The sequence below is a fragment of the Bidens hawaiensis genome, unplaced genomic scaffold, assembly GCF_021521415.1.
Source record: "Bidens hawaiensis isolate Kalapana, Puna unplaced genomic scaffold, B.hawaiensis_p1.1 tig00004414_1, whole genome shotgun sequence".
NCBI classification, from domain to species: Eukaryota; Viridiplantae; Streptophyta; class Magnoliopsida; order Asterales; family Asteraceae; genus Bidens; species Bidens hawaiensis.
The window spans coordinates 1813290-1839601 of NW_027491266.1; the positions used below are offsets into that span (position 1 = coordinate 1813290).

At 36.1% G+C, this 26312-nt stretch overlaps 2 protein-coding genes across 2 annotated transcripts; one reads left to right on the forward strand and one right to left on the reverse strand.

Moving 5' to 3' along the window:
• The first annotated feature begins 342 nt into the window (after window positions 1-342).
• On the forward strand, window positions 343-13364 carry LOC143626567 (ATP-dependent DNA helicase Q-like SIM). The gene is made up of 14 exons (XM_077096622.1): window positions 343-1071; window positions 1980-2090; window positions 2159-2348; window positions 2988-3285; window positions 3362-3531; window positions 3627-3683; window positions 4374-4454; window positions 4567-4630; window positions 4766-4865; window positions 4951-5034; window positions 5141-5228; window positions 11345-11455; window positions 11660-11752; window positions 13083-13364. The coding sequence occupies exons 1-14, from the start codon at window positions 437-439 to the stop codon at window positions 13362-13364; spliced, it is 2364 nt and encodes a 787-aa protein (XP_076952737.1). The 5' UTR covers window positions 343-436.
• Window positions 13365-15480: 2116 nt separating this feature from the next.
• On the reverse strand, window positions 15481-19370 carry LOC143626569 (formin-like protein 11). Its single transcript, XM_077096623.1, has 4 exons — window positions 17937-19370; window positions 17683-17867; window positions 17078-17304; window positions 15481-16619 (listed from the first exon to the last, which is right to left on the reverse strand). The coding sequence occupies exons 1-4, from the start codon at window positions 19154-19156 to the stop codon at window positions 15891-15893; spliced, it is 2361 nt and encodes a 786-aa protein (XP_076952738.1). The 5' UTR covers window positions 19157-19370; the 3' UTR covers window positions 15481-15890.
• Window positions 19371-26312: the final 6942 nt, after the last annotated feature.

Below are 26312 nucleotides of genomic sequence, written 5' to 3' on the forward strand. Positions count from 1 at the left end.
TCTAAAACCTCCTTGCTTGGATGAACTAATTAATCATAATTGAGTCGACATTGATTTGCTTTGCTGTTGTTGGTTACTTCCTTGAAGAAAAAACCCTAATTAATTAATATCCAATTTGGAATTAATATATCATCGTTTAAATTCTATTTGTATAATAAATATATAAACATAAAGGGGCTCATTTAAATTCTAAATATTTATATATTTACTTGCTTATTTTTTTATTGACAAAATATACATCATCCACTAAAATTTGTATTTAAGTTTGTTTCTTTACGTTCGTGAACTGTTTGTTTAGGTTTTAAACGAACATGCCCAATGAACGAACATCAATAAAACAATTTGTTCGATTATAAGTTTGTGTTTGGTAAAATGGTTAAGTGAACGAACACAAACTAACCCGCTTTCGTTTTAGTTCGGTCTGTTTACAGGAGCCATGGATGGGAGCAATTTAGCTTCTGATCTAGTGATTGCGGAACTGATAAGCATGGGATTCGAGATCTCAGAGGCGACGAAAGCCATACTAGAAGTGGGTCCATCGTTAAACAATGCAATCGATTTCATTTTGAACAGAAACAACAAAGTTTCAAAAAAACGAGCCTTACTCAATCACGCTGTAAAACAGCCGGTTAAAGCAATGAGACAATCAAGCATCATGGATCATCTGCACTCTAGCAAGAAGACGACTCCCTCGGTCTCAATATCATACTCTAACGAAGACTGGGAAGTAAAAGCTGATATGCTGCTGCAAAAGCGTTTCGGTTATCAGTCGTTAAAAAGATTCCAAAAGGAAGCTTTGGGAGCTTGGGTAGCACAAAAAGACTGTCTTGTCCTTGCTGCAACGGGATCGGGAAAATCTTTATGTTTTCAAATTCCAGCATTGTTAACCGGGAAAGTTGTGGTGGTGATTTCGCCTTTGATTAGTTTGATGCATGATCAATGTTTGAAACTAGCAAAACATGGTGTGTCTGCGTGTTTTCTTGGATCGGGACAGATTGATCAGAGTGTTCAGCAGAAAGCTATGAGAGGGATGTATGACGTCATCTATGTGTGCCCCGAGACAATCTTGAGGTTTAATCATTTGTTTTTTTTTCTGTTTCTTAAGTTTGTAACTTTTATATGAGGTAATGTAGTATAATAGTATACTAACCAAGTTTTCCTACTGTCTTAATAAAGTCACTCAACTTTCATTTTTAGTTTAGAAATGTGCGCATCATGAGCGCATAATGCGTGCTGCGCTGATAAGATCGCATCAGGTGGAGCGATGCAATGCGATTTTATGATGTGCTCTAAATCGCATAATGCGTAATGCATTCTGATGTTCACTTTTTTGAGTTAAAGTGAGTTTTTGCACTTGTACCTTATGCACAGACTAGCTGTACAGATAGAGTTAAAAGACTTATTTTGGTTATACATAAAACTTCTTGGTGGTATTATGTTTATTTTTATTTTTTATTTTTAATTAATTTATTTTAATCTTTTATCATAGTGTTTAAAAATTATCAAGTTAATCTATAAATATTTTTTAGTGTTTTTTGAATAACTGATTCATCACATACGTGATGTGTGCACATCACGCATCAGTTTTTTAGATCAAGGCCCATCAGAGCACATGTGCTTAAAACCAAACTTTCATTAGGTGTTCTAGTTTTATGTAATTTCTTTATAAATGTTAAAGAAGGTCCAAAAATCTACAATTAACTGAGGCAAATGAAATATACATGAATATTAATTACTGTTTAGTGATTATTCTTTCTCTTTTGACTTGAATTTAACAATTATGAAACTTGGTTATATTTAACTAAATTTTTTTTCTTTCACTATTGCCTCCTACTTCAAGTTAACTGGAAAACAATTATCACTTAGATTCACATATGTTTCATTTCCCTCACTTGATTTTTAAAAGTTCAAATATTTATAAAATTTACATATGATTGGTGTATCAGTTTTTTGTTTTCAAAATTTTATTGTCTTTGCAGATTGATAAAACCACTTGAAAGCCTTGCTGAAAATCGTGGAATTGCTTTATTTGCAGTTGATGAAGTTCACTGTGTCTCCAAGTGGGGTCATGATTTTCGACCCGATTACAGGTTTGGATTTCTAAATGTTTTTTTAGATGAATCTTTTGTGTTGATACTAATGATATTATGGCTTTCAGGCGATTGTCTGCACTGAGAGACAACTTCAATGCAAAAAAGTTGCCATTTTTGAAGTTTGATATACCCATAATGGCATTGACCGCTACTGCCACAACACGTGTTCGTGAAGATATTCTTAAATCATTGCGTATGTCAGAGGATCCAATCATTGTTCTCACCTCGTTTTTCCGTCCAAATCTTCGGTTTTCAGTTACTTCATTTCATTTTAGGCCTTACATATTATGTTTATTATTTTTTGTTTTTAAGCATTGTTTGTTTATTATCCGACCACCAACTGTACACTTTGTAACCTGCAAGTGAATTTACTTTGACTAAAACTAGTGGTGTAAACGGGCCAAGTTGCTCTTGAGCTACTCAAGATCGGCTCAAGAGCAACTTACCGAGCTTGAGCTGGCTCGCGAGCCCCTATATTTTATAAAATTTTTATTTAATGTATCAAGTATACATTTTTATAATTATTATTATTGTATAAAAAGTTTATAATGAAAACAACTAAATAATAATCAATATGTGTATAACAAATAATTATAACATAATTAATAAAATAATAATCATATAGAGACTGAACCAAAAACCAAAAGTTTGGTTTTTGAAAACCGTTCAGTTTCTGTGCTTTTGGTATTTGGTTTTCACATTGGGTTTGATTCAGTTTTAGTCTTTTCGGTTTTACCATCTGGGCTTGAAAATTATGTGCTGGAAAAAAAACGCTTAACATAATGAATTTGGTCCTGAAGCTTTGGATCAAATTTTTTTGTTTATTAATGTTTAATTGATTATTGCACATTTGGACTTGAAATGTTTTTCTGATTTGATTTCTGTTATTTGTAGGTGAAGCATAGTAGAACACGTTCATCCTCATATGAGAAGGACTTTTCTGAGCTGATTGAAGCATACAACAAAACTAGACTCCTAAAGTACAGTAAAAAGACTAACATGCCGCTGGAAAACATTTCAGTTAGTACATCGAGTCGAGATGAAATATGCAACTTGGAGGAAAGGGCTTCTGAAAGTGACGAAGACGACGACAATGATGATGATGATGTAACTTCACTGAAGAGAAAAAAATTGTCGGTTGAATATCTTGAAGATGATAATGATTTGTTGTTAGATGTTGATGACTTTGATGGTAACTTTTGTTTCTAACATGTCAAAACCTATATGTTGTTTGTGATTACAATCTTACATAAACGTCATTAATGCAGTTACGTGTGGAGAATTTGATGGGCGATTATTCACAAAGGATTTGGATGTTTGTGAAGAGAATACAGAAGAAGGGGTAACAATCATTTATATTCCAACAAGGAAAGAAACGTTAAGCATTGCAAAGTATCTTTGTAGATGTGGTGTAAAAGCTGCTGCTTACCATGCAAAGGTATGTATCTACTACAGAGAAAGTCAACGTGGTCAAATGTACTGCCATGTCATCATTCTTATGAAAGCTCATATGTGTTGTTTTCTACTTATTAGCTGCCCAAATCACAACTTAGGCAGGTGCACAAGGAATTTCATGAGAATGCATTACAGGTATGGATCATGTATATAACTTAATGAACAAAAGTTATTAGAGTTTCTAGTTTGGTTAATGGTTATATTATGATCATTATTATTAGTTTTTAAAAAAACATTCGACCTCTTTATGTTACATCATACAGTTTAAAATAGATTATGTAGATCAGGATCACTTCAGAGCTAGTTGGGCGGTGGGGTACCGACTAGGGATTAATCGGACTGGAATTTTCGTATGTAATTTTTCAAATTTTTTTATGTGTGTGTGTGTATATATGATGATAATTATATATTTATATATATAATGATGAAAAATTACATATAAAATATCACATAAATACTTCAAAGTTCAAGCAATTGCCTTTCAAAATATAAATAAAAAAACATTAAAAATAATAAAAAAAAGTCCAATTAGAGCTGAATTTTTGACTCAGTTTGACCAACTATTGATTAATGGGTCCAAATAGGTGAAAATCATGTCGGTAGAGTACCGATTAATCCCGATTTTTACGACACTTACTAGATGACCAAAATATTATATAAACTTAATATCAGTTACTTTGTTATCATTTTTTCTTTTGAGCACACTTCATGTAGTGTATTCTTACTTAGTAATAAACCAAAAGTATCGATCCTTAGTTCAATTTCATGATGGATTTAGTACGCATTTAACAAATGACAAAAATGTATGTATATCATGTCCGTCAGGTGGTTGTTGCAACAATTGCTTTTGGTATGGGTATTGACAAGTTAAATGTTAGAAGGATCATTCACTATGGTTGGCCACAGGTATAATATGTTCATGAAACCGGTTTGCTCCAATTTACTTATTTAGATGTAATAAAATTTTTAGCACATTTATATGAAAATAGGTCAACTCCGGTTTATGTTTTGTTTACAGAGTTTGGAAGCATATTATCAAGAAGCAGGTAGAGCTGGAAGAGATGGAAAATTGGCAGATTGTGGTGAGGGATTTTTCATAAATTAAAGAGGATTTTTCATAAATTGAAGATTTTCTGTAATTATTAATAAACGTGTTAAAACATGATTATAATTATATATGCACACATGTATACTGACTTTATGTGTTTAATTTATAGTTTTATATGCAAATTTATCAAGAATGCCATCGCTTCTTCCAAACCGAAGAAATGAAGAACATACTAAACTAGCATATAAGATGTTATCCGATTGCTTCAGGTTTAGATATAATTATCCTTTCAAGTTTTTATTTTTTAATATTTATTAAGATTTTAGTACACGATTCCATTTTTATGCTCTGCAGATATGCCATGCGTACTTCTAGATGTCGAGCCCAAATGCTAGTACAATATTTTGGGGAGGATTTTAGCGACGATAGTTGTCATTTGTATGTCAGATTCTTTCCTTTCAAGTTGTTAATCACTTAATCATGCTATTTTCATTTTTAAGTTTGTTTTTTAGTTTCGTTATAATATATTTATTTTATTTGTCAGGTGCGATGTTTGCGTTAAGGGGCCTACCGAACAGAAGAATTTGAAGGATGAAGCTCGAATTATTATGCAGATGATTGCCGCTCATTATGTGAGTATTTTAATGTAAAACTATAAGTTAACTTTTTGTCGACGCTTTTCTCTTTTATAAAATGCAAATGCAAAGTGAATATAGGGTACAATGATGGGTATGGCTGTAAACGAATTGATCAAGGCCTGTTCATGTTTGTCTGTTAAGCTTTTATCGGACAAGCAAACTGTTCACGAATATGTAACCGAACTAATTTTTCGTTCATTAAGGAAATGAACTTGTTCGCAAGCGGTTCACGAAATCAAATGAATGGACACTATAAAAACAAACAAGTTTTGTTTGATTTGGCTAATAGAGAATGGTTAGTGTCAACGGTTTGGTCCGGCTACTTAGTACGTGTTGTTTTTTTTGTGACATTCATGTTCATATGTTGATATACATATAAAATTCATCACATAGTTGATAATACTCATATAATTTTGTTTTATATTTAAAACTTTTGCTTAAATCTACAGTAGAAACTCGATAAATTAATACTCGATTATTTAATAAACTCTCTAAGAAAATATTTTTTGCCGGTCCCGACTCGGGGATAGGGTGCTAAACTAATAATTCGCTAAAATTATAAGATAATACATTTTTGATAATTTCTTTAGACCCCATATAAAATATAAATTAATAATTCCTTATATATAGCATATTACTCTTAGCAGCCGATAATATTTCTATATTTTAGGAATAGATAGTGTTTGTTATTTAGAGATAATCATTATATAATTATGTGTATATCTTTTCCTTCTTTCACGGTTGTATTCTTCCCTATATATAGGGCCTTTAATTGTGAATAATGACAGAAGAGATTACAACCTTCAATTGCTTTTATGGTATCATAGCCATAATCGATTCTTAATCCCCCCCCCCCTTTTTTTTTCGTTTCAATACCCACCGGATTCGTTCGGTTTCTGTCATCATGACAAAAGATGCTGATGCTGCTGAATTGTCAAACAAACCCGCCCCCCTTCACCCTGCCTACTCTGTGACGAATATTCAATCCAAAATCCGGACTTTGGACGGAACTAAGGTTACGTATTCGCAATGGGTTAAGCTTTTTCGCCTTCATGCTGTCGCCTACAAGGTCGAAAACCACATAGACGATTCAGCCCCTCCAGCCGCTAACTCCCCAGAATACGACCAATGGAAAGAATTCGACGCCTTGGTCTTGCAATGGATCTACAGTACTGTTTCAGACGATATTATGAAACGCCTATGGACACTACTGTAGCCAGAGCGGCTTGGTTAAAAATCGAGAAGAAATTCTTGAGTAATAAAAAGGCTCGCGCTGCGGCGCTCGAGACAAGGTTTTGTAACCTCACATTGACAGCTTGTTCCTCGGTTGATGATTATTGCCAACAACTGTCCGATTTAGCTAACCAATTGGCCGACGTGGATCAGCCCGTCTCTGAATCAAGACTCGTCCTTCAGCTTGTTCGTGGTCTTCCGGCCGAATACAACACCACTGCCTCCTTGATTAATCAGCAGGGTGTTGATTGGGACCAGGCCATAACAATGCTAAACGATGAAGTTATCAGGATTGAAGCCCAAAAAGGAATCCAAAACACCGTCTTGGCTGCAACTGCACCATCGCCGCCGCCTCCTACTGGTCATCAGCAGCACCCAATCAGCAGCAACAGGACTATTCGTATTCATCTTCCAATCGTAGAGGCAGTCGGGGACGTGGTGGCTCGTATAATCGAAGGGGCCGTGGCAGGGGCCGCTCACAGCAGTCGGCTTGGAACTCGTACCAGGAAACACCGCCGTCTTTCCCACACTGGGCTTGGTGGACAACCCCACCATGCCCTTATCCTACTCAGCAACCATAGCATGAAGCACAAGCCCACTATTCAGCTTTTCCTTCGGCCCGGTTCAGCCCATACCCATCTGGATTTCAGCAGCCCAACTATAACCCCATGTGTCCAAATGATTTAGCTGCTGCTATGGCCAATCTACAGGTTAACTCTCCAAACACGGGCTGGACTTCGGATGTTATGGACACAGGCGCCGAAACCCATGTCACCAACGAAAAAGGTAAAATCCACATCCCTGATACTTTTCCTGTTTGTCGTAATATTTTGGTAGGTAACGGCATGACTTTACCAATTAAAGGATCAGGTACGGGCTTTCACCCCTTACCTAACCGCACCTATATTCTCCCACATATCCTTTACAGCCCCCAAATAATTAAAAATCTTATTTCCGTTAGACGTTTCACTCGTGATAACCTAGTGTCCGTCGAATTTGACCCGTTTGGTTTTTCTTTGAAGGATCTCAAAACTAAGAAGACACTCTCGCCATAATAGCACCGGGACTCTCTATACGTTCACGCCTCCTCAACTACCGCCTCAAGACACCTTCATTGCTTCCCACCACTTACCATGACATGATCGTCTCGGACATCCCGGGCCGCAAGTTCTAGATATTTTAAATTGTAATTTTAATTTTCAATGTAATAAGGACAAAGGTCACCTTTGCAATTCTTGTCAACTTTCGAATAGTAAAAGATTGCCTTTTCATTTATCTAATACATTTACTTTTGCTCCTTTTGACATTATTCATTGCGATTTATGGACTTCGCCAATCACGAGCAAAACAGGATATAAGTATTACATGGTGCTAATTGACAACTTCTCACACTTCGTGTGGGTTTACCCCCTAAAATATAAGTCCGAAACCTTTCCCACATTTGCAAAATTCCATCAATTAATTTTCACCCAATTTAACCGTAAAATAAAAACTTTTCAGTGTGACTTGGGGGGTGAATGTGACAATTTAGCATTTAAAAATTTTGCTCATCAAAACGGTTTACTTTTCCGTTTCTCATGCCCCCAAACATCATCACAAAACGGTAGGGTAGAACGCATGATACGACGCCTTAATGATATTATTAGGGCCCTTTTAATTCATGCGAATCTCCCTCCTTCGTTTTGGGTTGAGGCTTTACACACTGCCACCTACCTTCACAACATCCTACCAACCAAAAGGCTTAATTTTTATACACCTACCTTTGCCCTTTACCTTCGTCACCCGGATTACGAACACTTACGAGTGTTCGGCTGTGCCTGTTATCCTAACACCTCAGCCACACAGCCTCATAAACTACACTATAGGTCCGTGCGCTATATTTTTCTCGGGTATCCACCCGACTTTCGTGGCTACCGTTGCTTTGACCCTACTACAGGCAAGGTCCACATTTCACGCCACGTGACGTTTGATGAGCATGTGTTTCCCTACACTATTCCTCACTCACCCTCATCCTATAATTTTTTGGATGACCCTACACCACCCGGATTCACTTTCCATAGACCGTCCCCCCAAGCCCAACAGGCCCAACCTAACCAACCGGTCCAAACACCCATCTCCGACCTATCAGTCCACCAGGCCCACCCTGCTACTGCCCCGTACACGTTCACCTATTCCCGCAGACCCCGTCCGGTACCAATACCACAGCCCATTCCATCCCCTGGCCCATTACCTCACACTGTTCCTACCCCGGCCCATTCCACTACCCTACCTACCACTTTAAACCAACACCCGATGACAACAAGATCCAAATCCCGTGCCAACCTTTCCTCCATACACCACACCACCTCTCTCTCACCTGTTCCCACTTCTTATGCCAAAGCTCTAACTGATCCAAATTGGTTGCATGCTATGCAAACCGAGTATTCGTTCCCCGACCACACGATCACCCTGTTATCCGATGCATGTGGTTATTTAGGCACAAATTTAAATCAGTTGGGACATTGGAACGTTATAAAGCACGGTTAGTGGTTAATGGTAATACTCAAACGGTCGGTGTGGATTGTGATGAAACTTTTAGTCCGGTGGTCAAACCTGCCACTATTCGTACAGTTTTGTCCTTGGCTGTGTCACGGGCTTAGTCTATTCATCAACTTGATGTCAAGAATGCTTTTCTACACGGGGAACTAAATGAGACGGTCTTTATGCATCAACCACCGGGTTTCTATGATAAACGGTTTCCTAATCATGTTTGCCGCCTTAATAAATCGTTGTATGGTCTAAAACAGGCTCCACGGGCTTGGTACACCTGTTTTGCAAATTTTATCACATCCAAAGGGTTTCGTAGTAGCACATGCGACCAGTCTCTATTCGTTTATCATCAGGATGCTTCGAATATTGCTTATTTATTGTTATATGTCGATGATATTGTTCTTACAACATCTAATGATCGTCTTTTGAATGACATTGTTGGCACACTCTCACGAGAGTTCGCCATGACGGATTTAGGCCGTTTACATCATTTTTTGGGGATCAAGGTTACTCAGCAGAAACACGGTATATTCTTGTCTCACGCCCAGTATGCTAAGGACATAATTGCTCGCGCGTCTATGTCATCTTGTAAACCATGTGCTACACCTGTTGATCTCTCTTCTAAGCTTAGTGCAACTGATGGTCCCTTGTTCTCTGACCCGACTTTGTATCGCAGTCTTGCGGGTGCTTTGCAGTACTTAACTTTCACTCGGCCAGATTTGTCATATGCAGTTCAACAGGTTTGCCTCTTGATGCATGAGCCTCGAGAGCCTCACATTGCGTTTATGAAGCGCATAATCCGTTATTTACAAGGCACCATCGACTATGGTTTACGCATTGTTAAGTCAGGCTCACATGATTTAGTTGCTTATTCTGATGCTGATTGGGGTGGATGTCCGGATTCAAGACGTTCTACATCGGGTTATTGTGTTTTCCTTGGTGCCAATCTTATTTCATGGTCTGCTAAAAGACAACCTACAGTCTCACGATCCAGTGCAGAGGCCGAGTAACGAGGTGTCGCTAATGCAGTTGCTGAAACGTCGTGGATTGTAAATTTACTCCTCGAACTTCATAATCCATTGCAGCGTGCATCTATAGTGTTTTGTGACAATGTTTCAGCAGTTTATTTGTCCAATAATCCGGTTCAACATCAACGAACAAAACACATAGAGATAGATATACACTTCGTTCAAGAGAAGGTTCGACTTGGACATATCAGAGTTCTTCATGTCCCTTCCGCTTTGCAGTATGCAGATATTTTCACCAAAGGATTATCTCGGGAACTATTCCAGTTATTTCGGTCCAGCTTGAGCGTCTGTCCTCCGCCCGCTCAAACTGAGGGGGTGTCTTAGCAGCCGATAATATTTCTATATTTTAGGAATAGATAGTGTTTGTTATTTAGAGATAATCATTATATAATTATGTGTATATCTTTTCCTTCTTTCACGGTTGTATTCTTCCCTGTATATAGGGCCTTTAATTGTGAATAATGACAGAAGAGATTACAACCTTCAATTGCTTTTAATTACATGAATGATTTATGAAGGTTTCTTGAAAAATGACTCAATTGTCTTTTGTTTTTTGTTGAAATCAATTTTCCCTTGAGTCTCGTCTCTAATTTCCTTAGCATGGTAAGAACTTCTGGTGTTGTTTTCTCATAGCTCAACAAGAAATTGTTCAATGTTGTTTTTTTTCACATCTTTAAGATGGGAAGCCATGTTGTGTGTATGATTTGTTTGTGTTAACCTATTTTGATCTTGTATTTATATAGAAAATATTTTTAATGTCCATAAAGTGATACATTGAACACAAGAAGCATAATAAGGTGGGAGATTGAAGGTTTCTTTCAAATTGGGCTGTTCATTTGATATACATGCATTGTATACAATAATTAAGTGGATGCTTGAAAGGTGTTTGTAAACTAAGTATTCTACTATAAATTAATAAAATATTAATTAATATATAAATTAATAATTATTAATTTATCGATTAATTAATAACTCTTTTAATTAATAAATTTTGGTGGTCCCAAGTGTATTATTTTATAGAGTTTCTACTGTATATGATAAGATTAGAAAAGTCATTAAAATATATTATAACCTTTAATGAAAAAACATCAATAAACAACATTAACTAACGTAAACGAACACATTATCGAACGTTCATGACACAATTGAACGAACATGGCCTTTGTTCGTGTTCGTTCAATTAGTTAATTGAGCGAAATTTATTGTTCGTGTTCGGGTCATTTGCAGCCCTAATGGTGGGTCATGAGCCAATATAATATAGAAACTCTAAAATTGGATTTCCATTGTTTTATAACTAATGCTGCACATGCTAACATCCAGAATAAAATAAACAATTTGGAAGGCTGTTATGATGATGATGATAACTATAATCATAATATACGCATGGAGAAGCCAAATGTGAAGATGTTTGTTTGTAGAATTCGGGAACAGGTATTGTTTCTGAAAACTTGATTTGTCATTTATTTATACCCTCAAGCTGTGTGCAACTGTGCATATATATACATTCTGTTTTTGGACTTTTTATAATATTGTGAATCATGTGGGGATAAGATACTAGTACTTTGACCGTGGTCAACCAAAATCTGAAACATGTCAACAGCTATATTGTTGTTACCTGTGGTTTTGTATGCACAGGATCAACGATTTTCTTCCACTGATCTGTTATGGTGGCGAGGTCTCGTACGTATCTTGGAAGACAGAGGGCTTCTTAGAGAGGGAGATAACAAGGTAAATTTTATGGCTGATGCTATTGTCATAACGTTTGATGATAATACTCTTTTATGCTTGATCTATTGATTTCGGATTGACATGTTTAAACGGTTTAGTTAAACAGGTTGACCAAATAACCCGTTTATGACCTGTTTAACCCTTTTGTTTCTACAACCCACCAACTCGCTTGACATATTACAGTGTCTTGGTTTTCACTCGCCAACCTATTTGACACTTTTAGATAAACAGGTAAGATGGCTCGTGTTCGGGATACACGATTTTACTTGTGTGCGGGTTAGGGTCAATGTTTTTAACACAAATAATCATATGGTCCATACTCGAGTCCATCAATTCAGCCGGCTAACTTGTCACTTATTACTGCTTTTTTTATGGTGGCATTTTTTTTACTAATTGGGGAGACTTAGCATAGTACTCGTATATTTTAAATGGTTATAATTATCTATAGCTTGTATACAGCTAGTTTCCTTTTTTTAAACCGAAAGTTTTTAATGGTTTTTGAAAACTTTGATTGTGGTAGATGATTTATATGCGGACTATATTAGCTTTTTTTAATGATTATTATGATATTTAGGGACTAAAATTTAATGGACCTGTATATATACATGTTTAATATGTAGGGGTGTTAATCGTGTCGGGATGGGTTGAATTCTTCAACCCTAAGCTGACCCATATACTTGTGTCGTGCCGAGCCCACTTAATATCATGTCGTGTTAGTGATTTAGTAATAGTTTAAACAATAAACTATTCCAAGTCATATGAAACCTTTTTGTAATTTATATTATTTTAAATGTTTTCTGTGTATTAACAAACTCCAGTTTATATCTTAAGCGAATGCGAATAGTTGGATAATGGGCAGCTATAACTAATAAAATAAAATTCCTGGAAGTGAAGAGTAGAGAAAAAGGTTCAAACGGTAAACTAATTTCATTTTTAAAACTTAATAGTTATATGAAAACTTAAAAATCAGAATATTTACTTTGAAGTTTAAACGTTTTATATCTCTAAAATCAAACTATTAACTTCTTTAAAAATTCTTAAATGGGTTAACAAGTTAACCCACTTCTTAACGGGTCATGTTTAGGTTGACCCATTTTTAAACGGGTTGTGTTTCGGGCCGTCCCAGCAATTTGCGCCCTTAATGTATAGGATAAGGATTATTTTAGAACTTACTAATAATTTGAGAACTCATAACAACCAATCATTTTGTTAATTTGTTTTATTCTTTAATATTAGTTGAGGGTGGTTATGATATTTTATTTATCTGGTATGCTTGGTGGGGCCCACATTTCTTGATGTTATTCGACTGAAAATAAGTGCATGTTTGCAGGCTCATGTTCAGATAAAATATCCTGAACCAACGAAACTCGGGTTGGAGTTTGTATCTGAGGAAACAGAGATGGAGCAAGAGTTTAATGTTTGGCTCGAAGCAGATATGTTGCTTGCTGAAAGCAGACCCAAATCTTATTCCTCTTTTTCCGAATGGGGAAGAGGCTGGGCTGATCCCAAAATTCGTAAGCGGAGGTTGTCAAGAAATCGACCATGGAAACAACCACGCCGAACGAACAAGCAAACAGTTAGAGGGAGATTAGCTGCTAAGCTTTCAAAATAATTATACTATTCTTTTTCAAACAGCTTAAATATAATTTTTGAGAAGTAATCAAATTTCATTTTCATTAAAATTATGATACACTCATGATGGCTCATATAGTGTTTCTACATACATGCACTTTGTATATTAACAAATGTTCAAAGTGTAATGTTTTATTCAAGTGTGAAGATGAGGGAGGCGTAGCATTTGAACAAGTCTAGCATCTTGTTCACTGCTGAATTTATGATCGTTTAGAAATTCAAACTAGCAAGACGATAAAATCCACTTCTAAGTATGTTTGCTAATCAATGACCTAAAGTTCATAGATGTTTGTAAGAATAGCCTGAGAAAAATCTGTCTTCAGATTTACGTTCTTGAGCAAACTAATCTTGTCTTTAGAGAGTTCAAGTGCTAATGGGGCAGCCTTTTGCCTTTTATATCGATGTAAACACTGGAATTCAGGTGACAATTAAATAAAACCTATCACTTTACATCACACCGAGTTTCTGCTTGTAACTTAAGTGATTAGCTTAAACATAAAAGAAAACCTTGTAGCAACTTAGAAACGGTGTAGTGACAATAAATTATTTCTTGCATTTTCATGAAGTTTTCTATCATTATTGTTTTTTATAATCTCAAACAGTTGTCTCTACAAACAACACGGTTTCGTGGTTCAAGCATGAGCGATTGATCTAGTTCTCCACGTTAGGTCATAGTGAGAAGAGGCACAATCGATGCGGCAAACGTAAAAAGTAGAAAGGTTGTGTGGTGTCAAAAGGTAGCGATCGATCTAAGGCTGATGACAACATTGAGTAGAGCTATGGTGACAGATAGTCGGGGGCATATGATACATGTCTATTTTAGTAGTAAAATTTAGTTAGTTAAGTCGGTTAGTTAGTTAACTAAATCAAATGTTAGCTATAAGTAGATGGGCCAAAGCACAAATAAGCTCGCGGCCATATTGATGATAAAGTAGTTTCATTTTCTCTCTCGTTTCATTTAAACTGCGTGTTAGTGTGTGTGATTAGCAATCCTCAAGAACTATTCTCTAATCTTTGGTTTTTTCTAGTTGTTAATTGGCTGTTTGACCACTACGAGAGGGATACAAAGAGAAAGAAAGTTGTCACAAAAGGGAGCGATGGGGGAAGTGGGCTGAGAACCAGCCACTATCTTGTAGGGTTATTAGTGCACGCACGCGCACACACACACACACACACGGGCTTGTTTTTTGCAGTAGGCAAGTTTTGTTGGCTTGTCGGTTTATGATGGCATCTTTATCGACCCATCAACAAAACCAATCTTGTTTTTCGCAGTATGGACGTGAATCATAGATTTTCTTCAGGATTGATGATTTACCCCTATTCAGTTTTATCGAGACAGACATATGTCCTGGTTGATCTTGATCTGAATGGTGTACATAGTAGATGGATCCGTGTTTACATATTTGAGATTAGAGTTTTGGTTTTGTTTGTCATGGAGAGAAGAACAAGGGGCAAAGAAGAGGTAGCATCAGATCAATGCTTTGATACCATGTAAAGAAACAGTAATTGTAAAAGCATGATATGAACGTGAAAAATTATATTCGAGCATATAGAAATACAGAGAATATCTATACACAATTAGGGCTAATCAACTGTAAATCAATGCTTAAGTTACTCTCCATCTACAGCTATTACCAGCTATACAATAATTAACACAATCTTAATATTATTATTATTATTATTATTATTATTATTATTATTATTATTATTAATAAGCTTACTATTTAAAGGAAGTTATTTAAACCCATTTGAGAATAATATTATGTAGCTCAACTACTGTTTTTGTCGAATCATTGCTACTGTGAAAAACCAGTTTATATCGCCACAAAAATGGGGCCCCAATTTTTCAATGGTGAAAAGGTAAAATATGGGAAGCAAATCATATTCACTTTTAACTCAAGTCCACATCCAATCACAGTTGACACGACTATTCAGAAGTCAACCCTAATCAATCAACAATTCAAGGCCCCCCTCCCTTTGAAATCTCACGTGCCACGTCACGTAATGAGGAAACACACGATTTGATTTGTATTTTACATAAACCTTTTCAACCATTTTACAAAACAGTCTTGTATCTTTTATACTTTGTATTCCCGAATTAATTCATATGCATTCTTTTTTCTTTTACAAATTGCCACCCAAACTAGCATCTTTTCTTTTCTTCTCATGACTAGATATTAGTGAGGCTTTTAGGTTTTCAACTTCCAAACTCGCCCTCATGTGCTTCTTTCAATTATCACCAACGTGTTTTATGTGTAACGGTTGTAGATGAGAGAAGAATTACACAGTCAAGTGTGCTCGAGTGAGACTAGTACGTTAGGTGACGTCCTTAGAAGTCTCCGGTCTGAGAGTTTGATGTTACAACAGAACAGTGATTTATGCATAGTAACTAATTGACCATATCACAACCAAAGCCAAGTTATGAGCCAAAAAAAAGAAAAATCCAAATCCATGTTCACTTTTTACAATCTACAAATAAACATATCAACAATCACACTCATATCCTCTATTGAAAGGGTGCAACAGAGTTGGGGTGACCAAAAGCTTTTGATCTCCTCAACTCTCTACACACAAGATCTAACATCGCCAAAAAATCCCTAACGGTCACGAAAATCCGAAGTGGATTCGCGTCATCTTTACTCATATTCCCATGAAAGTATTCGGTAATCTCCTTCACGAGTTCTAACACTTTGCGTTCGTCTTCCTCCAACTCCTTGAGATGTTTTACCGCATAGTTCATGAAAGATTTCATAGACTCCCCAAAACTACAAGTGTTTTCTTTTTGCAACAAATCTTGGTTCACCAATCTTTGCAATCTGTCCATCCCTTGAGATAGACTAGAAACCGAGCTCACGATCACATCAAAGTCTATGGTGGCGGTTTTCTTCACATTGCATAGCTCGGTACCCAGGCCGGCCACAAGTTCCAACCCCATGTTTCTATAGTCCTCTTCTCGTTCTTGGATGTTTCTTTGCTGACCCTTTTGATTGATCTTTCCTATAATGCTCTCGGCCACTCTCACACCTTCTGAGCGAACGATTTCTTGGACTACAAAGTGGAGTAATGTCGTTTTTCCATCCGTTCCTTTCACATCAGCAAGCTTAAGAAGCGCGTCGAGCTTGAATGCTTTTGCTCCTCCCCTTATTGTGCCAACATTCATCCTGTTTCCGGTTTTCAACACAGCCTCTAGTAGTTTTAAGAATAGCCTACTCGACCGCAGTTCTTTGCATGCTTCCTGATAAAAGATATATTAGCTCTAGTCATGTAAATATATATGGGATGTCTTGAAATGGAATGCTAACAACTAGGTATTTTATGGTTGAGTTTGAAAAATGGTTTAGTCGCTAACTTAGATAGCGACTTTAGTGTCTTGAATTTTACAAACCGATCAAATTAGACAAGTTTTGTCACTTAACTGTTGAAGTCGCTATTTAAAATCATAGCGACTTCACTTTGTAGAGAATCTAGTATAGTTAGTCAAGATAACAACTTGAGGTAAATTGTTGTCATGACTAACGGCTTACAACTAAATGACAAAACACTTACTCGTCCGTTCTGGCTAGTGTAGTGTACGTTTAAATATCAACGACACTATTGAGTATTGACTAATCCATTTTTTCAAGACCAACCAAAAACACCTAGATATAATCCTAATCCACTTCTTTAAAAAGTTTTTAGAAAATGAGATTGCACCTCTAGAACCGAGAATGTTTTACGGAGATGAGTGACTTCATCTTCAAACGTTTCTCGGTAAAGCAATGCTTCGATTCTTGGAAACGCATGTGGTATCGTAAGGATTTTGGCAACGAATGTCTCGGCTGAACTCATGTCACCTTGGTACCCGGTTAGTTTACCTTCTTCTTCTTTTGTGGGTTCCATCTTTATCAGTACCTCTAGTTGTTGTAAATTCAGTCCATTTCCTAATCACACCAACACCAGATAAAATCATTTGGATTTCAAATTTAAAGAAATTCAAGACTATTGAAAAAAGTTAAATTTATAATGAAATTATCTGTAAAGAATTATAAGGTAATTGAAATATATCTGTGACTGTGACTGTGACTGTGACTGTGACCATCACCTACCGTTGCACCACAACCATCAATGGTGACAGAGATGGAGTTTGTGGGAACTAATTTCATTTTTTGATACATTTTCCAAACAGACACGTTAAGATTCACATTACGATTCTAACGAATTATGTGAACCAAACACATTAAGAAAACAAAATTCATATTCTAATTCTTTTAAATTTTATTAAACTTTGCAAACCAAACGCACCCTTAAATCTTAATTACCTCGTACTAGTGCACCACAAACTTGTTCGGCGGTGACATTGAGAGCCTTTAACAATATCGTTATGTTCTGGAGCCGTTTCGGCTCCAGAACATGTTTACTAGGAGAGGGGCTTTTGCTTTTCAACTCGTCATTAGAATTTTGTAAATTGTAACTGAAAAGGGACTCAATCATCTCCTCATCAAACCTGTGTTACGTTTCTCGTTAAATCTTGTCATAATAATATTAATCATTCAAACTATAACAACACACTTACTCAAATGAGCTTGATCTAAGCTTGTCCCACACCATGGATCGGTCCGATGCAGCTCGTACTTTATCCCAATGCAGCGGTTTTAGCTTCGGAAGAGGAGAGCCGTCTTTACCGATCTGTGGAGACAGTGATGGCGGTGGCGGTGGTGGTGGCAGAAATGGGCTTCCTTTAGGAACCACCGGTGGTGGCAATGGTGGTGGAGGAATCGGGCTTTCGCTTGATCCACAACAGTTATCAGTTTTCTTCTGAAAACTAACTGTTTTCGTTTTCGCTTTCGCTTTCATAAAGAATTTGGTGGGAGATGGAGAAGTAATACAAGGAGGTGGAGGTGGAGGTGGAGGTGGCGGTGGCGGTGGAGGAGGCGGCGGTGGTGGAGTTGATGCTTGTGGTTCTAATGTGTCACCGGTGATTGAAGCGTCGGAGATTCTTGGATTAGATGAATCTTGTGAGTTACAAAAGGAATGAAATGATTCATTATCTGATTCCACATGAATCATTTCTTCAGCAGTTGGAGAACTGAAAAACACTTGGTCTTCTTCAATAACATGCGAAAGTCTGGGTTCCTCTGCTGGTTCAATAGTTTGAACTGAACCAGCAGATAAACCCAGCTTTTCTGCATTCATAATAAAGTCTTTATGCTCTCTCTCATCATCATATTGCACATCCTCATGATCTTTGACTTCTTGTTCTTCGGGTTCATCTTGTTTCAAGCTATAAACCGAGGGCGGGTCTAACACAGTTCCCAATGATTCAAGGTAAAAGTTCTTTCGAACCGGATCAGAAATTACCATTTTCGCATTCTTCGACAAAGATCTCCTTTTCTTTTGTCTCCTTAATTTTCTAAACAATAAGAACAAAGCAATAAGACATATCGTACACGTGGCACAAACCGACACCAGAACGGCCACCAAAACCTTTCTTCTTTTTCTTCTTCTTATTCTTATGTCATCATTTACCTTAGGCGGAGGAACCGGTGGTAAATGGTGGTGACTCCGCCTATGGAAATAATGACGTGGAGGTAGAGAATGCAATGGCGACGGTGATGGTGAAGGTGATGGTGAAATATTATTATTAAATGGTTTCTTGGTGTGCTTAAACCCTATGAGAGTTCTATGAAACAACTTTGTTGAAGTTGAACCATGAATATTTGGGGTGGTGAATAATGTGAATACAATGAGTGTAGCAAGGAAGAAGAAGATGAAGATCTTTAAAACAAACTTCATTTTTGTTATCTTTTGTGATGAATAATAATAATGAGAAGACAGAATGAAATGATGGTATTGTATGTATGAATATAGCTTTCTGAAGCAATTATAACAATGGATGCCTGTTTCTGTTTGTTTGGTGGTAGGGATGAAACAATAGTCTTTAATGCTACTCCAAGGAATCCCTGCCTTAGGCAGTTGAGGTTTGTACAGGTCTCGTTTAATTTCTATCTTTTTTACTTTATCTTTTCAATATTATAAATGTTATAAATTTAAGGATAAACATTATAATATATATGTAGGTACAACTCTTTACTGGAAAATTTTAGGGCTCATGCTATAACTACCGTCACAGTTAAATTTTAAAAATTACTATTCAGAACGGCTGTTTGCATAATATTCGACGGTCATTCTGATCATAGAGGATCAACCTATGAAAATATTGGTCAAGCGATCATTTGATAAATAAACGGTTCTAAACATAGAGGGTCAAACTTTAAAACTATTTGGTTAAGACGATCGTCTGATTTCTATCTAGACGGTCGTTTAAAAATATAAGATTAGAAATCAAATAGTGTGTGTATAAAGGTCCCAAAATTAAATATACAAATCCTTTAGTATACTTGATAATATAATTGTTTATACTTTATAAGGGACTTTTAAATATCAAATTCAAATGTAATAATTTCAAATTTATCCATATAGTTTTGTATAGGAAACATTTAAATATCAAAAGTATTAAATACAACTGTAAACCCATGTAATATATTTATATTCATTGAATGTGTAAAAATTAAAATATCAAAAGTTAAAGAGTAATATATTTGTCTATATAATTCTGTATAGAGGTTTTTTTTTATTTATCAAATATAATTGATATAGCAAGAAACTCTTGTAATAATATCGTCCAGAATTGTGTGAATATATAACAAATGGTTTTATACAGTTTGTGTTGGGTTTTAAGTTCATCTTTGTCCAAAGATATACTTAAAACATACTCACAAAATCCTGGTTGTTAAAAAATATAGTTAAAAAATCAAACAACCAAAAATGCTTGATCGACTCTTCTTGTCATATAAAAATATTTGACAAAAAAACATAGAATTTGAAAAATATGTTTATGATGATGTGATTGTCATGAGATTTGTTGGACTTTTAGAGGTCAAAATCAGATTCATGGGATGATTACAATTTTTTTTCAAACACAAATCTCTACTTCCTTTTCAAACTTCTTTAGACTTTGCTTATGGTGGTCCCTGTAGGTTGGACATAGCTTTAGGTGTTTCTCACCATCCATCCATATTTTGTAGCAATAATTCTTTGTGATTAAAAGAAAAGAAACTTTTGGTCAAAATTGTTATTAATTATTCATCAAGTTTAAAAGTAGATTTTATGAGCTTATTATTTGAATAATATGTGTTCTCTAATCACATTTATTTTTTAATTATTCATGAAGATAATAAAACTATAAAAGTGTATTTAGGGTCCAAATCAAACTTCAAAGATACATACATACAAATAAGGTTCAAATAAAAAGAAAGAATTTCCTAAGTATGGTAAGAACCAATAGATTTTTGACAAGTGGCATTACAACATTTGGTGAAAGAACAATTCTAAGAAACTATGTCGGTTATAGTGGTGAAAGAGTAATTCTAGGAAATTATGACGGTTTTTAGTAATTTTAAATCTCAACCATTCATTGATATTATCCAAGGGCTATGAATTATTCCTAGTCTTCATAGGAAACTACTTTTTTTAGTATAACTCTCCCCTATATATATATATAACTTTGACACATTAGTCTATTGTGGGTTGAAATATTACACAATTCATGTTGCATATATAATATTAGTACTGTACAACTACATACATACAATCTGATGATATACTGCATATATGTAGTCGTGTAACAAGATGAAGATTTCTTGCAATTGCTTCTTGTATAAGACGTTCATAAAGTTTAAAGGCAACTTTAAGAGTTTTCCTGTTTCGATTTTTCAGCTTATTGTCTGGAATTAGTTCACTCAAATATTTTGTATATATATTATTTCGGTGTGACATGAACCTACAAGTGAAAGATGGATGGAAAATTCGGTGTATGTATATGAAAAAGTTTTCTTGTAATTTTTCTTCTTGTGTATAATCTAATCTATAGCATGTGGGGAAAAAAGAAAAATCTAACCGACAGCAAAATCAAAATATATAAATTGGTATTGTTGATTTGTTTGGCTTGGCTTTGCCGTTACTTGGGATCCCATGCTAGAACATACCCCACCTCATGTCGTTGTTGAGTTTAAGATTTCTGTTTTAATGTGTGGGGCTGAGGTAAATTTGGTAATAAATAATTAATCTCATTTTGGTTGATATGTTAACATTTCATTTTCCTTACAATTTATGAAAAAATGAGTTGACCTCAAACAATAGCAAGCCTGAATTTGAACCGAGGCTCATCTCTGATAAACAAGCACAAACTAAGCCTTCACATACTATTATAACATCCATAGTTTATTTAAGTTTTTCTTATTGCTATAATATAACATTGAAAAATGGTCACAAAACTTTCTTTTGAAATAGGTATGCAGAAGTTCATTCAGATTATGCAACTTACTTACAAAACATAACTGTTAAACAAAAGAAAAGATATATTGTTTGTTCTTGTTGACGTTTATAGGTTTGTATATTGTATTATGTGAGGGTTTAAATTCTAATTTGCTTGTTAGGTACATTGTTTTTTATACTAGACGTTGCGATGATTGAGAAGCACCGATTCATTTGGGTCAGCATATAAACAAATTGAAAGCAATGATATATGACTATCAAAATTGCGAGTTAATTCTTTGTTCTTGTTAAATCCAATTTTGCATCTTGTTTCCAACAACTTTTTAATCAATCCTTCCATCGAGATCCTTTCAAACGGCCTATACTTTTTCACGTCAAGGAAGTATGATCGCATGCCTCGATAAGTTAAAAGGAAACTCCGAAATTCTTTGATGTCAATGCCATATGCGATAATGTGTATAACTAACATAATAGTACCTATATCTTTAAACCCTTTTTATAATATAATTTTCTAATTATTACATAACTAAATTAATATCCCAGAACTAAAATATAACAACTCAGGTAGCATAACATAAATGAGGAATTTTAATATATAACCTTTATTTATAAACATACATTAATTGAGGTTTGAATTGCATACAAAAGTGTGTTACTTTTGATAAACAAATAGAGCATGATTACTCATTCTAGTCATGATGGGCTCTACATATTTGCTTCTTTATTATACACTACCTGCACGTTAGGGAACTATAGTAACAACCATAGGGTTAATTATTAATAACAATGAAAACCCAAAAAATAACATTTAAAAAGTAAATAGAAAACCAAAGGTTGTGGAAGTCCAATATGAAAATGCGTGTATTATATAAAATATAATAATCTATAACAAGTAATACTTGCATAAGCACAACCACAAGCAATTCGTATGTTATATAAAGTCATTTACATAACGTGGCAACTAGTGTACATCAAACTTGACAATTTCATTATGTAATTAATTTTTTTTAAAGGCCAATATAATAAAAGATGAAAAAGGGCGACTTGTAAGTTACAAGGGTCAATACAAACAAAGAGACAACAAGAATAAGAAGAAACAAGCAAAACAACCAAACAATTACAAAGGAAAGTTAACAAAATTGAACATGCACCAATCTTCCCAATCGACACTTGATCTTCGACTCCGATTCACGACCCATAAGAAAGAGGTTGCTTTGATATCCATCGCCACCTTGTCCACTAATATTGGTATATTTTTGAATGTAATTAATTCGAAGGTTATATAATGAAAGATTTCAGACATAGCGGGATGACTCACGATCACGTTATAAGAAAACTGAGGTTTAATATCCCCAACCAACATAACCACTGACCCCCTTTCCTTCAAGTTCAAACACCAAATTATATCTTGTTTTCCACAAAGACCAAAACGAAACGATCGAGTCAAATAGCATGAAACATCTTTGACTTTTTTGAGTTTTTCTTAGTTACACATTATACCCGCGCGCCTTTAATCACCTGTTTAAAGAGCTTACCTAATTTAATCCCCACTAGATCAATTTATTCATTACCTGTTTCCATGGGCCCGTACCGTTAGTGACAACTTTACCGGTATCAGTTGCCAACCTCGAGTGATGAATTGACCAAATTACCCTCTGCCACAAGTTCCATAACCTGTCCTTTTTCACTTTAATCGCCACCACCACTTTGCAAGCATTGCGAAGTTTGCCTCCCCAAGTGACCCGATGCCTAAACCGCCATACTCTTTCGGAGCGGTTATTTGTTTCCACGCGACCCAGTATCTTCGTCTTATCATTTGCCCCGCCTCAGAAGAAATAAGGAAAAGTAGTAAGTCGGCAATGAACTTAGCAGCTATTTTGTTACCGTTACCCAGCCACCAAATGACATCTTTCGCTTTCCAAATCAACAAACATTTCGTAAACACATCTACCACCGGGTCCCATGCCTTATTAACATTCATGTTGCCGCCTATCTGGATTCCAAGATGTTTAAACGGAAATACACATCGGAAAGTTTCAGCCATAGCTCGTTGTTTGGCCAGGTCAACCCGCGTACCAAAGATCTGACACTCAGACAAATTAAAATTTAAGCCCAAAACTAAGTAAGAATACGGCATATATTTTCAGCATTATTCACCTCCCAATCACCCAAAAATACAATACTATCGGTGTAAATAGAAAAGGCGACAACGGGTCACCTTGTCGGAGCACGTGAACTACCGAGTGGGCGACCCATTTACCAAAACCTAAGCCTGACCTGCCACTAAAATCACAGCAACCCACTTCCTCCAGAGTAAAGGGAAATTCATTTGGCTCATAATATAATCCAAAAAAGTCCCAAATCAACGAGCAGTACATCTCACGTTTCTTAGACTCTCTCAGCCAAGGCACGATCTCATTCAACATCAGAGGCCCACCCAAGACACTCCTGTTAGCTAAGAAAGCCAACTGCTCCACAGATATCAACTTCCGATCACCCCTTTTAGTCTCGCCACCAACACCTTCGAGCCAACCTTATTAATGTATTCAATAAGATTGTTTAAGAAAAAGCGTCCGGAGTTAAAATTTAAAAGAAAGATTGAAAGCAGCCCCAACATCATTTGAAGAACGTGAAATTAAACCCGTCTGGGCCCAGCGCCCTATCTCCATCACACTCCCACACGGCTGGCCGCCTAAATTTCTGAGACTGATAAAGATCTAACAAGTGAAGAAGCCCCCCCCCCCCTCTTTCTTTTCCTTCTCATCCAGCACGGACAGATCTGGACATTTCAAAAATGGTCTAGAGCCGATCGGTTCTTTGAACTTCTATGCAAAATATTCAAAAACCGTTTCTGTGACAATCGTCAATTTCAGGTTAACTCCGTTAACTCCGTTAACTCAACTCCGTCAATTCAAACTTTAGATCACTGAATCTATAACGCACACCTCATTACATTTAAACTAGGGTTTAAATGACGCTTAACACTTACTACATGTGTAGTCTTTCGGGAATTGCACCGAAACGCAAACGAGTTGACGCAAACGATTGGTGAATAAACGAGAAACGTCAAAACAATAATTATGTGATAATTATGTGTTATGTGATAACATGTTATATAATGTTAACTCAATGTGCAAAACTTAGTTAATTAAGCTAGAGATGTAACATTTGGAAGTTTAGGGACTAAAGTGTAACATGTTATTATTATATAATATTATCAAACCCTAGCTCTCTCTCTCACTTCTCCCAAACCCGACGGCAACTCTAGACCCTAGAGGTGGTCAAAAAAACCGGTTACGGAACCGGTTTGGCCGGTTTAACCGAAAACCGGTTTTTTAAAAACCGGTTTTTTTAAAAACCGGTTTGACCGGTTTACGTAACCGGTTTACGTATCGGTTATAAGTTTTGGACCCAAAACCGGTTTTATAACCGGTTATAAAAAAAACCGGTTTTTTTTAATAACCGGTTATTAAAAAACCGGTTAACCGGTTTTTAAAATAACCGGTTATTACCGTTATAAAAAAAAACCGGTTAACCGGTTTTTTAATAACCGGTTAACCGGTTTAACCGGTTTTCGAACGTTACCAAACGGCCTTATAGCCGTTTTTTTTGTGTTTTTGACCGTTTTTTAGCCGTTTTTTTTTTGGTTTTTTTACCATTTTACCCCCACAAACATCTATATATAGTTTAGGTTGGGTATTGGTTAGATCACACTTGATTATACAACTCCAAAAGCTCTAAACGTTTATTTCATACGCGATTATACAACTCCAAACGCTCTTCTTTCGTAGTCGTTTATTTCATACTCGAGTATACCACTCTTAATTCGTAGTCGATTATCATGGCCTCCCAAAGTGCTGCTTCATCGGTCAACATGGGTGCCTCGAACACGGGAGAAACCGTCGTTCGGGTCATCCCCACGAAACGAAGCCAAGATATTTGGCAACATTTCGACCTATGCGAAATGTCTAACGGAACCCAAAAAGCTAGATGCAAACATTGTTTGAAGTTTTATAACAAAGAAGCAAACTCCAGTTTAAGAGCTCATGTAGAAAAGCCCTCTTGCAAGGTCTTGAAGGACGAATCCGGAAGTAGTTCGCAGCCGGAGATGACGAATCAAGGAACGGTGTTTACGTACGACCTTGAAGCGGTACGTCAACAGTTTGGCAACTTTGTGATTCAACAATCACTTCCTTTCAACCACTTCGACAACCCTCAATTCACGCAGATGATGCAAACGTATGTTCAACCACGCTACCAACACGTAAGTCGTTCGACCCTTAGAAGAGATATGCTTAAAGCATGGAAAAACGCTAAATCCGAACTAATTTCATACTTTTCAAACTTACAAACTGGTGTGAACTTAACCACGGATGTGTGGTCGGTACCTAATGGTTCGCCCGACTCATACATTTGTGTGACGGCTCATTGGGTTGACCCCCGGTCGTGGCAAATGATGAAACGAACCGTTGCGTTTCAATTGTTTGATTACCCGCACACGGGTAGAAATATTTTTAAACTCTTGGATAAAGTCATTCGACAATACAAGATTGAAGATAAAATCTTTTCAATATCGTTTGATAACGCGTCCAACAATACGGCCGCGGTTGGCCAT